The sequence below is a fragment of the Natrix helvetica genome (assembly GCF_964273705.1).
Source record: "Natrix helvetica genome assembly, chromosome: Z".
Lineage (NCBI taxonomy): Eukaryota > Metazoa > Chordata > Lepidosauria > Squamata > Natricidae > Natrix > Natrix helvetica.
The window spans coordinates 44,184,754-44,198,103 of NC_138554.1; the positions used below are offsets into that span (position 1 = coordinate 44,184,754).

Here is a 13,350-nt window from a genome sequence, read left to right on the forward strand (position 1 = left end):
CTTGCTTATTTTTTACACCTCACAATGGCAAATAATATACATGTGTCTGGGCAGGATATTTTTCTACTGTTAAAAAAAAATCCTCTATTTTAAATGCAAGGCATGAGTTTAAAATATGACAAATTCCTAGTCCTGCCCCTGCCTTCAGTTCTTAGATAGATGTGTTATACCCAATACTACTATTAGCAAAAGCCTAGTTTTCTGCTTTTTTTTTAAGTGAAGAAGGAAATTCTTCTAACTAGGAAGAAAGGAATTTCCTTTTCCAAACCATGTGTGCAATATGTGAGTCATTGCTAAGAATGTTCATTCATCCACTGAAAACCAAGAAAAAGTCTTAAAATAGCCTGTGACAATAAGATATTTATACCTCAGATTCTAGAAGTGTTACAAGCTTGATCTTTTTTCAAAAAAACCAAAAGCTGAAAGTGTGGGCATTGTGGTTTACTTGAGGAATAATTCTTACTCTCGTAGAAGCTTACATTTTTCTGTTCTGTCTCACAGACTTAGGGTGATATCCTGCATTTAGCAAAAGGTTGTTTCTTTGGTCCTGGTTTAAAATGTTGCATGCATTGTGATATTGTATTTGCTGTTGGGGAAAAGAGTAGTTCTAAATTTGATAAATAAAAAATAAACATATGGTTTTGAATATGTGATTATGCAAGCCCAATCATTACCCATATTTAAAGCAGCTGGGGCAAGAATCCTAGATTATCACTGGTGTGTAAAAGAAAAAAATCACTTAGAACTGTTTTGAAATTAAATTCACTGTCCCTTCAATAAAGAATATTGGGGATGATAGTGTTTTGTATCTAGAATTATGAGCATTTCTGTCCTTTGGAAAAGTGGTACTTGGTTATCAAAAGCTTTTGTAGACCACCATGAAATGTTAAGAGTGATCTCATACCACCAAATGTTGTAAGATGTTGGTGTTCTCGGTTGAACTCTCACTTTTGTGAAGAATTGAATGGATCAGTCGCAATACTCTTGCAGACTGCTAGTTATCCACAGACTACTGTTGGGAACTGTTAAGATTTAATATTTAGACCAAAACTGTCAAACTCATTGTTCACTATTTTGAAACCAGAAGATAATCCACAGTCATTTATCAACAAATTAAGTACTATAGTTCCACTATATATTTTCATTGAGTGTAGCCATTGAGCTCAGTCATTTCGATCATGCACAGTTCTGTGGTTTCTTTCCCATAAATGCAATAAATCTGTTCCCATTTATTCTCTTCCTCCATGGGTTCATTACTCTACTGACTCTTCCAGCAATGAGCCATAACATCATTGATAAGATTGTGTGCTTTTAGAAGAATTGGGAGCAAATGAAGTCTCAGTCCTTTGTGTGCAATATTTACAGACTCCTTGCTGGATGAAATAAACAAATATAAATCAGAGATCAGCCATGTGTAGCTGTACTAATATTACTGGACTGAAACTTCTGTTATTCCTCATCGTTGGTCATGCTGGATAGGACAGACGGAGTTGGAGCTTAACGACATCTGGAAAGCTGCACCTTTCCCATGCCTGCTTGAATAAACTGAATTGGTATAAAACATCTTCTTGTGCTCTTCTGTCTACTCTGCTATCCCATTACTCCACATGGCCATCTTCCAGGGCTGTAATCATTTGTAAACAGTTGGGAAAGTTGTACATCTATTTGTAATATCTAATTCTCTTAACTCCCACAGCTGCAGTTTTGCACTTGCAGATGGTGAAACAGGTTCCAAGACCACTTAATGCTTGCAAAGTTGGCAGCAAATGTAAGTAATGCAACAAATGTCAAGGTGTATATTAAGAGCCAAGATAGATCAAGTTTATTGATTTGGAGCGGAACATTTTACTCATAGCATTTCCTGGCAGAGTAGATGTGTATGTATGTAATGTATATGAATGTGTGTCTTGGTATGTTTTAAGGTATATGCATGCATATTTGTGTGTATGTACATGTATGCATGTAAACATCTATAGACAGACACATTGTTTTCTGCCTTTCACTTAAAATTAACTGCCTGAAGCAGCCAGGTAGCTCTGCCGAATAACAGAACCAGGCAAACATGTTTGGGGAATTAAAATCTGCCTATTAAAAATAAGAAATGTGCTGCAAGAAAAAGGGCTAAGGAAGCCGAGTTTTCAATTGCCCATTCCTTCATGGACATATCTGCCTACACACACATAAAATACAGAGAAAAGGTGGCTAAGCACATGCATTTGTTTCAAATAAAAGCATGGAGGGGAAAAATTGGAAGTACTGACCTTAAAGCTCCAGTAGTTGGGTTGCTAACAAAAAAAGAACAAAAAACAGAACAACAAAAAAATACCATTAAGATTCTGTTTTGAGAAAACAGTTGACTTTAAACAGTGTGATAAGTGATCATGTTTAATTGGTTTGTTTAAAGTCCCCTCCCAATGGTTTTTTTAAAAACAAAAGTCATGAATTCCCTAAAATGAATTGAAATGGGCAGTGTGTATCACATAGGAAGGCTTCAGTCAGGTAGATACACTGATATAGATGTGAAATTTTACTGCAAGAATAAATAAAAGAGCAAAGAGTTCAAGATCCTACTTCATCCTAAAATAATGTTTTCCCATCTAGAAACTATGGTTAAACTAGTTATATATGTAATATTGCATGAGTTATTTCACTACCTAAAGGAAAAGAAAGGAAGGGAAAGGAAAGCAACGTCAGTATCACATATTGATTTTTATCTTGAAGTCTGATTATAAAGAATATTTTTAATTATGACTAAACAGAATAACACATAGAGGACAAATGCCTCTCTGTAAAATAGTTTATTCAAACTGGTTCCCTGCCAGGTATGGCTTTATTTTATTTTAAATAATTCCAATTATTATTATTTAATTGCAAACAATAAGAACACGTGATAGGTTACACAGCAATGTAAAGAGAGAGAGAGAATATGGAGCACAGTCCAGCTGCCATTAAATATTTGCCCTCCCCACTGATCGCTAAGGAATAATTCATCATGTACTCAGTCTCCAAATAAAGCTATAAACGTTGCTTAATTTTGGCTAGGTTTTACTCATGAGATATATACCTTATTTTCTTAAGGTAGAATTATACTTCTGATTAGCACACCTATATATAACCCTAGATACCTGGAAAAAGTATGCAATTTCAATTTACATGGCAATCAAAGCAGCAGTGGAGATGCTCAAATGGATATGCCATAAGGAAGTTAAGCCATATTGAGAAGTGAAAGACTCTGAAACGAAGCTTAACAATGTACATAGTTCCATCTATGAAAAAAAAAGATGCCATCTTATTTTCTTTGCTCACTGAGACTGAGCAAAATGAAATTTAACTACCTTTGGTTTATAATGCAGTAGTATAGAACCTTGAGAAGTATTCTTAATTTGGTATGTGAATAGAACAAAATATCTTATTTATTTCTTCTCCAATGGACATGCACTTAAGGAATTTCAGAAACAAAATTATTCAGAAACAAAATGGGCGCAGGTTGGGAGGGCTAGGAAGGGTTGGGATTCCGGGGGAGACATTAAGCCATTCCATTGGGGGGTTCACCATCTCTACTGTTTGTGGGAGAGGCAGATATGGTGGGGGCCGAGGGCCAAATGATGCTCGGAAGATGCGGGTTTGCTGTTTAAGAGCGATCGCGCGTTCCGACCCTCATAGCCCTTCTCGCACCCCCAGGTGCTCGGGATTACAGGACCCTGGTCTCCGGCTGGTGTCGCTTAATGCCAGGTCTGTGGTACATAAGGCTCCCCTCATTTACGACCTCATACAAGAGGGTAGAGCAGACCTGGCGTGCATTACGGAGACCTGGTTGGGCCATGAGGGGGTGTGTGCCCCTTAGCAAACTATGCCCACCAGGCTTCCGGGCGTTTCACCAGCTGAGAGCCCAGGGCAGGGGTGGGGGGGTAGCGGTGGTTATTAGGGAAAGTCTCAGACCTCAGGAGGTCACTGTGCCTCAGATAGGTGGGTGTGAGTCCCTCTTTCTGAAGTGGGGCCTTGGAGCTCAGGTGGGCCTTTTTGTTACATACCTGTCTCCCTGCTATGTTTCATCGGCCCTGCCGGAGCTGCTGGATGTGTTAGCTGGATTGGCGGTTGATTTCCCCAGGCTTATGGTCCTGGGGGATTTCAATCTGCCTTCCATTGGCGAGACATCCGAGTCAGCTCGGGAGTTCATGGCTTCCATGACAGCTATGGACCTAACTCAGTTAATTCAAGACCCCACCCATAATGGGGGACACACGCTCGACCTGATTTTTGTCTCTGGGCAGTGGATGAATGATCTAGATTTAGGGGATATTTCTATTCAACCCTTGTCATGGTCTGATCATTTCCTCATCAGGCTTGACTTCCATACCGCTACCCTTCGCCGACCAGATGGTTCCGCCCCAGGCACCTGATGGACCCCGAAAGGTTCCTGATGGAGCTTGGGACTTTTCCTGAATCCCTTGCTCACAACTCGACCAAAGCCCTAGTGGAAGCCTGGGATAGGGCGGCCGCTGGGGCCTTGGATCGCGTTGTGCCTTTGTGGCCTCTGACCCGGTGTTGATCCCGGGTGGCTCCCTGGTTTACCGAGGAGCTCCGGGAGATGAAACGCCGGAAAAGACGCCTAGAGAGTGGCTGGAGGGCCAGCCGGTCCGAATCTGATCGAACACTAGTAAGAATTCATATTAAATCCTACTTAGTGGCGATGGAAGCGGCAAAATGCCAACATTTTTCTGCTCTTCTCACATACGCAGATAACCGCCCAGCCGCCCTGTTCAGGGTGACCCGTTCCTTACTTAACCAAGGAACTGGGAAAGACCCCTTGCAGGGTAGGGCTGAAGAATTTGTTCAGTATCTGCAGGATAAAATCACTCAGATCCGGACAGGCTTGGACTGAGCCGACGGGGATGAATCTTGAGGAGACAATCTGGGATGAGTTTGACCCTGTGACCCCCGAGGGCATGGACAGGATTATGGGGAGACTCAGTGCTGCCACTTGTGTGCTGGACCCGTGTCCCTCGTGGTTAGTTTCGGCTTCCCGGGAGGTGACATGAGGCTGGATCCAGGCGATTACCAACTCTTCATTGAGAGAGACCGTCCGGTCTCCAACCTTCGCTTTGTAGCGAAGGCTGTCGAGAGTGTGGTAGCACGTCAGCTTCCCCAGTACCTGGATGAAGCTGTCTACCTGGATCCGTTTCAGTTGGGTTTCAGGCCCGGGTACAGCACGTAGACGGCATTGGTTGTGTTCATCGATGATCTCTGGCAGGCCCGGGACAGGGGCTGCTCCTCTGTCCTGGTCCTATTAGACCTCTCGGCGGCTTTCAATACCATCGACCATGGTATCCTACTGCGATGACTCGGGGGGTTGGGAGTGGGGGGCACCATTTTACAGTGGTTCTCCTCCTACCTGTCAGATCGGTCGCAGTTTGTGTTGACTGGAGGGCAGAGATCGACCCCCAGGCGCGTCACTTGTGGATAGGGGGAGAAATTTTAGCCCCCTCAGAGAAGGCTTGCAATCTGGGAGTCCTCCTGGATACACGGCTTAGTTTAGAAGAACATCTGACGGCCATGACCAGGGGGGCCTTTTACCAGGTTCACCTGGTACATCAGTTGCGCCCCTTCCTGGATCAGGATGCTCTGTGCACAGTCACTCATGCCCTCGTCCTTTCTCACCTGGACTACTGCAACGCTCTCTACATGGGGCTGCCCTTGAAGAGCACCCGGAGGCTTCAGCTGGTCCAGAATGCGGCCGCACAGGTTATCATGGGGGTACATAGGTGCTCCCATGTTACACCCCTTTTAGGCGGCCTGCACTGGTTACCGGTTGTCTTCCGAGTGCGATTCAAGGTACTAATTATGACCTTTAAAGCGCTCCATGGCTTAGGCCCAGGGTACCTGCGAGACCACCTACTGTCACCAGTAGCCTCCCACCGTCCAGTACGATCCCACAGAGTTGGCCTCCTCAGGGTGCCGTCGGCCAGACAGTGTCAGCCGGTGACCCTCAGGGGGAGAGCCTTCTCTGTGGGAGCGCCTTCCCTCTGGAATGAGCTGCCCCCAGAGCTTCGCATAATCCCTGACCTCCGGTCCTTCCGACGCGCCCTAAAAAGTTGGCTTTTCCAGCAAGCCGGCCTGGCCTGTTAATTTTATTTAATTTTTAAAATGTGAGTGTTATATAAATTGGGTTTGTTTTTTGGACTGTTTCTAATTTCCTTTTAACTTTTGTACTATGTGTTTTTTAATGCTGTACGCCACCCTGAGTCCTTGGGAGAAGGGCGGCATATAAATCTAATAAATCCAAATCCAATAGGTCTATATCCCCAAATCTAAACATAAGAAGTAGAAACAAGAGACTGAATAAAGAGCCACAAATGATGAACATATTGAAATCTGCATTGCCAGCATTACAATGTGGAATAATTGATTGCAACTCAGAATGTCATGAACTGTAGTAAAAAAATCATTTGTAGTTTTCTCATTTTCTAGTCTTGGGGGGTGGGGAAATTAGAATTTAAACAATGAACTTGCAGCAGCCCAGATCAATACATCTTGTGAAACTAAATGTTTTCTGGTTTGTGGTGTTAGCTTCTAATTAAATATTTCTTTATGAACATGCAGATCTGGAACACAGAACCACTAAAATGAAGGGAGGAAAATGCCACAGGTTTTGATGACTTAACTACACCGATTCAATCAGCCTTAAATCCTTCCTGGTGTTGAATGATATCTAATTCACTCAAAAGATATATTCTTTCTTAGCTTCAGAACATAACAGATATAGATTGAATTCCTACATTAATTTATTTACCATAAGTTTGTTTAGATCAGTAGATTGTATTTCTGAGCAATAAACATGCATTGGAATACATGCTATTCATTAAAAAGGAGAATTCTATAGCAGAAAGATAGAAAAAGTCCCTGTGCATGATGTCATTAAACCCCTCCTAAAATTCAGAATTTATTAATCCAGCACAACTTTGTTAAACAATGATTCATCATCCTACATTTAGAGAGCAGCGTGTCAGGGGGGTATGCTTAGCTAGAGCTTCTCTTAGCACATTAGCTTTCCATGTGTAGTAAAGAGAGTTAATGACTTGGGACAGCTTTCATGCAATCCTTCATGATTCGGTAAAAGATGAGCTGAACTTCCAACTGCTACTTACACATTACAACCATGTTTTGGCCTGCAGGACAAATATCTGCTTCGCTGGTACTGATGGAATTTTAATAAGAAAAACACTGTGCAGCTCTGCTGTCCCTATTCAATTTCTTTTTCCTCTCAGCTATTAGCTTTGGAAAACAAAACATTTAGGAGATCATGATCAAAAATTTCCATTGTCATTCCTAATTCTGAAACCCAGGAAGTGGGGTAGTTCTACACTGAGCCCAATTGAAAAATCAGATCTTCAGTAAAGGTAAAGGTTCTCCTTGCACATATATGCTAGTCTTTCCCAATTCTAGGGGGCAGTATTCATCTGTTTCAAAGCTGAAGAGCCAGCGCTGTCCGAAGACGTCTCCGTGGTCATGTGGCCGGCATGACAAAATGCCAAAGGCTCACAGAATGCTGTTACCTTCAAACCAAAGGTGTTCCCTACTTTTCTACTTGCATTTTTTATTTGCTTTAGAACTGCTAGGTTGGCAGAAGCTGGGACAAGTAATGGGAGTTTACTCCGTTACGCAGCGCTAGTGATTCGAACTACTGAACTGCCAACCTTTTGATTGACAAACTCAGCATCTTAGCCACTGAACCACTGCGTCCAGATCTTTAATACCAAGTGGTAAATATAAACAGATTACTGTACTTTCACAGCTTGTTTTGCCCTATAAGCATCCCCCCACCTCATTCTTTTAGTTTTTGCTTTCCACCATATGGAACCTTCAGTGGAAGATAATTCTTTGCATACAGATGAGTCATTTGAGAAGATAATGATTTGTTTGCAACCTATTGAGTGGAGAAGATTGTGTTCTGTGTTACCATATTGCTCTACTGAAGATTCTAGTTGTCTCGCAAATCCAGGAAGAATGCATAGATTTCTCCATATTTCAATTACTCAAATTAACGGAGGGCATGCTTATTTCTGACTTAAAGCAAAGTATTATTTGAAGCAAGCTAGGTTTTCTTTTAATAAAAATAGTGGGGAAGCAGAATAATTAATTGTGGTTCAATGATATTTTTTAGGCTAGGCTGAACATGCTAACTATCTGGTTCTTGGCAACATTTTCAACCCTTGCATTATGCTTATTTCCCAAAGCTATCTACCATACTGCATACCCTTCAGTGCAGCTATTGGCACAGGAAATCAATTGTATTGCAGCAGACTGAGATGGTGTTGACATCAGCGGATTTTCCTCCTATTTTAGAGAAAAGCAGGAAGAAGAACCACAATTAATTACATTCTGTTTGTACTGGCAGATCAGAGGACGATAGGAATAAATGATAGACTTATCAATACCAATAAAAACAGGAGAAATGATGCAGAAAGGGCAGTATGAAGAATAGCAAAGGCTAACGAATAGATTATATCAAGGAATAAAACATACCAGTATGACTATGAAACTGCAGGTCACTGAAGGTTGATTTCAGGGCAGTGAAACAAAATTAAGGTTCCAAAACTTGTTTTCAGTGCAATGATTGAAAGTTCACAAAGACATATGTGTTTTTAATATATACAAAATATTTTTCATAAGCAAACAAATGGAATGTTACGCACCCTAGATAATTCATTTTATTCTTTCTTCCCCAATCATATCTTTCTTAATCTTTTCCCTCATGCAATCGTTATTCTGTGACTAAGATGCATGATCTTTATTGATACAATTTTGTTGGTTTTCAGGGCTGCAATATCATGAGTGTACATCAATACACTGCATATACTTCCTAACGAATGGGATATAGGTAACAGTATGTTTGTTTATGATATCATTCCCAGATGAGAGATCCTAGCTTGTATATGTGGACTGAATGTAAAACTAGGTCTTGAGAATCCTTCCTACTTCTTAATTTGAGACAAACAAATTCCAATAAAGATCTTCTTCAATTTTGGAAAAAGATGAAAGTTGCATGGTATCAAATCTGGACTACAAATCAGGTATATGGAAGATGAGGTCAAACAGTAGACCCAACTTCACAATTGTCTATTGCAGCAACTTTTCTTTTTAATGTTCTATAGCTTTGAGCATCGCAATGTAGCTCTATCAGGTGTTGGTAAAGTCTAGATTCAAAGAAATCCATGTGAATAGCACCATATTTGCTCCAAAAAGTAGCTTCAAGTTTTCCTTCTGGGAAAAAAATTGGAAATTGTGATAATATTTCATGGATGAATGCTTCATTTCTGGGTCATAAAGATAAGCTGATATTTCATCTGCTGTCACAATACTGTGAAGAAATTTCTTACCTACATTCTTATAGTGTGACAACAATTCTAGCAAATTTTAACTCTTGAAGTTTTCATCTCTGCTATCAGCATGCAAAGGAACCTGTCTTGTACAGATATTTCCATATTGAAGAACATAAATATGACCCACATATTTCAGTGAAATGCCAAACCTGTGAACAATTTTTTGAGTGATCTGCTGACTGTCCTTAATCAGTTTGTTAACCTTACTTGTTCTATGTGAAACTTGTCATTTGTTGCTACAAGTTGTCCACTTCATTCTTGATCACAAAAATCAGGGTTTTTTTCTGTTTCACAATCACTATGTTGGCCCAGTAACACATTGTCATCATCATTAATAGCTTTCCTTTGATACTGAATTTCAATTGGAAGGACTCTTGGTGTTCCAAAATTCAATGATAGCACATTGCTGAAAGTAGGTTCACAAATATTCACTGTGGGCTTCCATTTCAAAATTGCAATAGTTTTCTCCTAGAAATTTCCCATCAACAGAAGTGAAAGGGCTGATGCTAAAGAACATGTCAGAGTTTTGAGTGTATGTACTGCCATTTGTTGGTAACTTTTTATACTAAGGCTTTGTTTAGAGAAAAGGTTGTTTCTAATATATGCTTTAAACATCTTGTTAAGTCCATACATATAAATGGAAAAAGCATGAATTGAATAAGATGAGATAATTAGTGAAAGAATTAAAGGTGATAACAGGTTCTGAATGTGGGTCACGGCTCTTTTGGTAGAGTCAAAAATTGGTCATGAAAAAAAATGCCAATGGAAGAAAAAGAGTAAAAGAAAGTATAATAGTAGAATGGCCAAAGGAAAAGAAAGTATGATTCCTGCCTGAAAAATATAATGAAATAAATTTCCAAATAGAATGAACAGAATGTTGATGTAAGGAAAGAGCATATGAAAACTGCTTGAAAGAGATTAAAACAATTACATAGTACCAGAGAAGTGTTATACAAATGGGAAGTATGAAAAGGGATTCTTGTTGGAATAATGGAATGAAATAAATTCATACAAGGGAATGATTGTTGTCTATTTGGTTTTTTGTTGCTTTGTTTTTTAGGATAAGTGAAAGAGAACAAGATCAAAAGATATGGAAAAAATATTTGTTTGATACTAAAATTGTTTTGGAAATGGATTCCAAAAGTTCAACAAGAAGCCTCCATCAGAGTAAATAGCATTAAAAAATAAAGAAGTGAAATTATTTGGATGAAATTTAAGGGTGAGTATTCTGGAAGGAGCATTTTAGAATTCTGGAAAGGCTAGATGTATATCAAAGAGCACTAATATTTAAATTAATATAAAATTATTAAAAGTTAAGTTATAAATGTGATAAATGAAATTCAGCAACGAGTATCAATAGCACTTAGATTTATATATCACTCCATAGTGCTTTATAGACTCTCTGAGTAGCTTACAATGTCAGCAAATTTCCCCCAACAATCTGGGTCTTCATTCTACCAACCTCAGAAAAATGGAAGGCTGAGTCAACCTTGAGCCAGTCAGAACCAAACATCTGGCAGTGAGTAGACTTAGCCTGCAACGCTGCATTCCAACCACTATGCCACCACAGCTTAAGTATGACATGTATATATGTTAATTCCTTGTTTGGTTAAGGTACTTGTGGATAAGGAATACAATAGTAATATTTGAGGTACAGAAACAAATTCTCACAAAATCAAAAGAAAACAGCCTGAAACCAAAGTCCAGACAGCTATAAAAGGGGAAAAAAAGAGAAGAAGAAAGAGAAGAAGAAAAGAGGAAAGAGAAAGGACTTAACATTCTGCAGGCAGTAGAAAGAGGCAAAAGAATGTAAACCTTGATTTTACTATAAATGAGGCTTGCATTTTAAACATAGCAGTGCTTGAAATTCTTTCATATTGTCTTTACTATGTTTTTTCAATGTCTTTTCTTTAAAATCAAAAACACCTTTTGTGCCTTTTTTAGCCCAGCCTTTTTGAAACAAATCTGATATGAAGTAGATGTGAATGATATGTACCTTTGCATGCAGACAATGCTATGTTCTTGGCTGACAATCTGAATGATGTGCAGCATATGTTACATACAGTATGATGCAATAAGTGTAAATTTTGAAATTATATTGAACACATACTTGTGTTGACATGGTAACTCTTGCAAATAATTGCAAGCATGCATAAATGTTGGAAAACTGAAGCAAAGACATGACTGCAGAAATTTGCAGTTTGTGTAGAATGTTTATTAAAAATGAAGCAATTCTAATAAAAGTAGTGTGTAGGGTTTTGTGAGGAATGAGTATGTGTGAAAGAAAAGGAAAAGGGCTGTATATACTGTAAATGAATCTGGATGGGCTGCACTCTGGTAAGACTGAGTGGCTTTGAGAAAATGGAGCTCCGGGTTCCAGGACTTTAACATGATTAGTTTTAAATAGGGTTGCACTACCCCAAGTCCAGAATGTCAGAAAAACAGAAGAAATTCGTTGACAATAGTAAGAATTGTTTACTTAAGAAGTGTCCATGGTCCAACAAAAAGGTAATGAAAAATGAATGGGTTCTGAATGAACAGAAAAATGAGTGACTGGTACAAAAGAGATGCACTGAGATGGTTTGTTATAAAACAAATATAAGAGGGAAGAATAACTGGATAAAAATTGTGATTGGATGGAGCTAATGAAAAATATAAAGCTAAAAAAGGTTAAGGAACAAAAGGCTACCAAGGAGGATGTGTTTCAACTTGGGGAAATGAAATATAGTTTACAAACATAGACAATTACAGTATGAAAACTAGATTTAGTTCTGGTTCCTTCCTTCTGATTTTGCTTATCATACTGGGTTGCATACTGCTTTGAATAGTAATGCTTACCCTGAAAGGAAGGAGTCTAATCGATATGTGTATATGTATGTTTGTTATGTCAATGTCTCTTTCTACCCACTTACTATGTATTTTCCATTGTGGAATGTTTAACACCGTGCTAAGTTTTTTTTTCTTTCTCTTATGGTATGTATTCTTCTGGTATTGAAATATTTTCTTCATATGTTTACAATAAGTTTCAGTTAAGAAATGATGAAAAAGAGTAGCCATTTCATAAAAGGAAAAGACTGATTCCTACTGCTATAAATAAATAAAAAATATCCCATAGCAAAACCCATTTAAGAAAGACATATATTTTATGCATAGAAAAAAAAAACTATGTATATGAAAGATAAAATGGCCATTTAAAAAGACATCTAACTCAAAATAAGGGGACAATAAATAAGGAGACATCTGTTTTAATTCTAGATAATGAAACATTTATTTCTAATAAGCTAACGCATTCCATTCAATAATAATTGGCTAAATCTTTAAAGTAAAAAAAACCCTATATAATAAGAGAACTGGGGGAGCACTACATACGGCTGCCACCCAACTGTTTCTGGCAAAATTGTGTTCAATAAATATATTTCCTTCGACTTCCACTGATCTCTGGTGTGTTTTATTCGATTCCCAGATTACATGAACAAGAGGAAAAGAAAGTATCTGACCTTCCAGAAGAAGCTATTTAAAGATTCATACTTGGAAATGAATTAGGTAGAAATTTATGAAAGAAAAGTTGCTGTGTTGCTTGTCAGACAAAGCAACATCCATCTAGCCGAATACTAGAATCTCCAAAACCACTGGAGATTCTAGAACGCCACTGAAAATATTTGAATGCCAAAGAACTTTAATCTACCAAGGAACATTAATTTAAGACTGAAAATCAAGTCAATTTATTCTAGCCCTTATATTTGGGAATAAAAGTGGCTTATGTTATGAGAAAAATATGGTCTTAATAGCTATTGCATATGTATGTATGTATGTATGTATGTATGTATGTATGTATGTATGCATGTATGTATGTATGTATATCATCACCATTATCATTTTAGCTATTGTCTATCCACTGCAGGGTAAAGGCCTCTTCCACATGTTTCCAACCAATACAGTACTTTCGTTTGTTGCAGGTTTTACTATCTTG

At 38.7% G+C, this 13,350-nt stretch overlaps 1 protein-coding gene across 1 annotated transcript in view; it reads right to left on the minus strand.

Annotated features, from left to right (window-relative positions):
- Nucleotides 1–13,350, minus strand: part of SRCIN1 (SRC kinase signaling inhibitor 1) — a gene marked incomplete at its 3' end in the record, with an annotated part of 177,730 nt that overhangs the window by 97,000 nt on the left and 67,380 nt on the right. Inside the window, exon 3 of the mRNA XM_081932097.1 lies at nt 2,262–2,285. Coding sequence (XP_081788223.1) covers nt 2,262–2,285 — 24 coding nt within the window. The remainder of the gene's footprint in view (nt 1–2,261; nt 2,286–13,350) is intronic.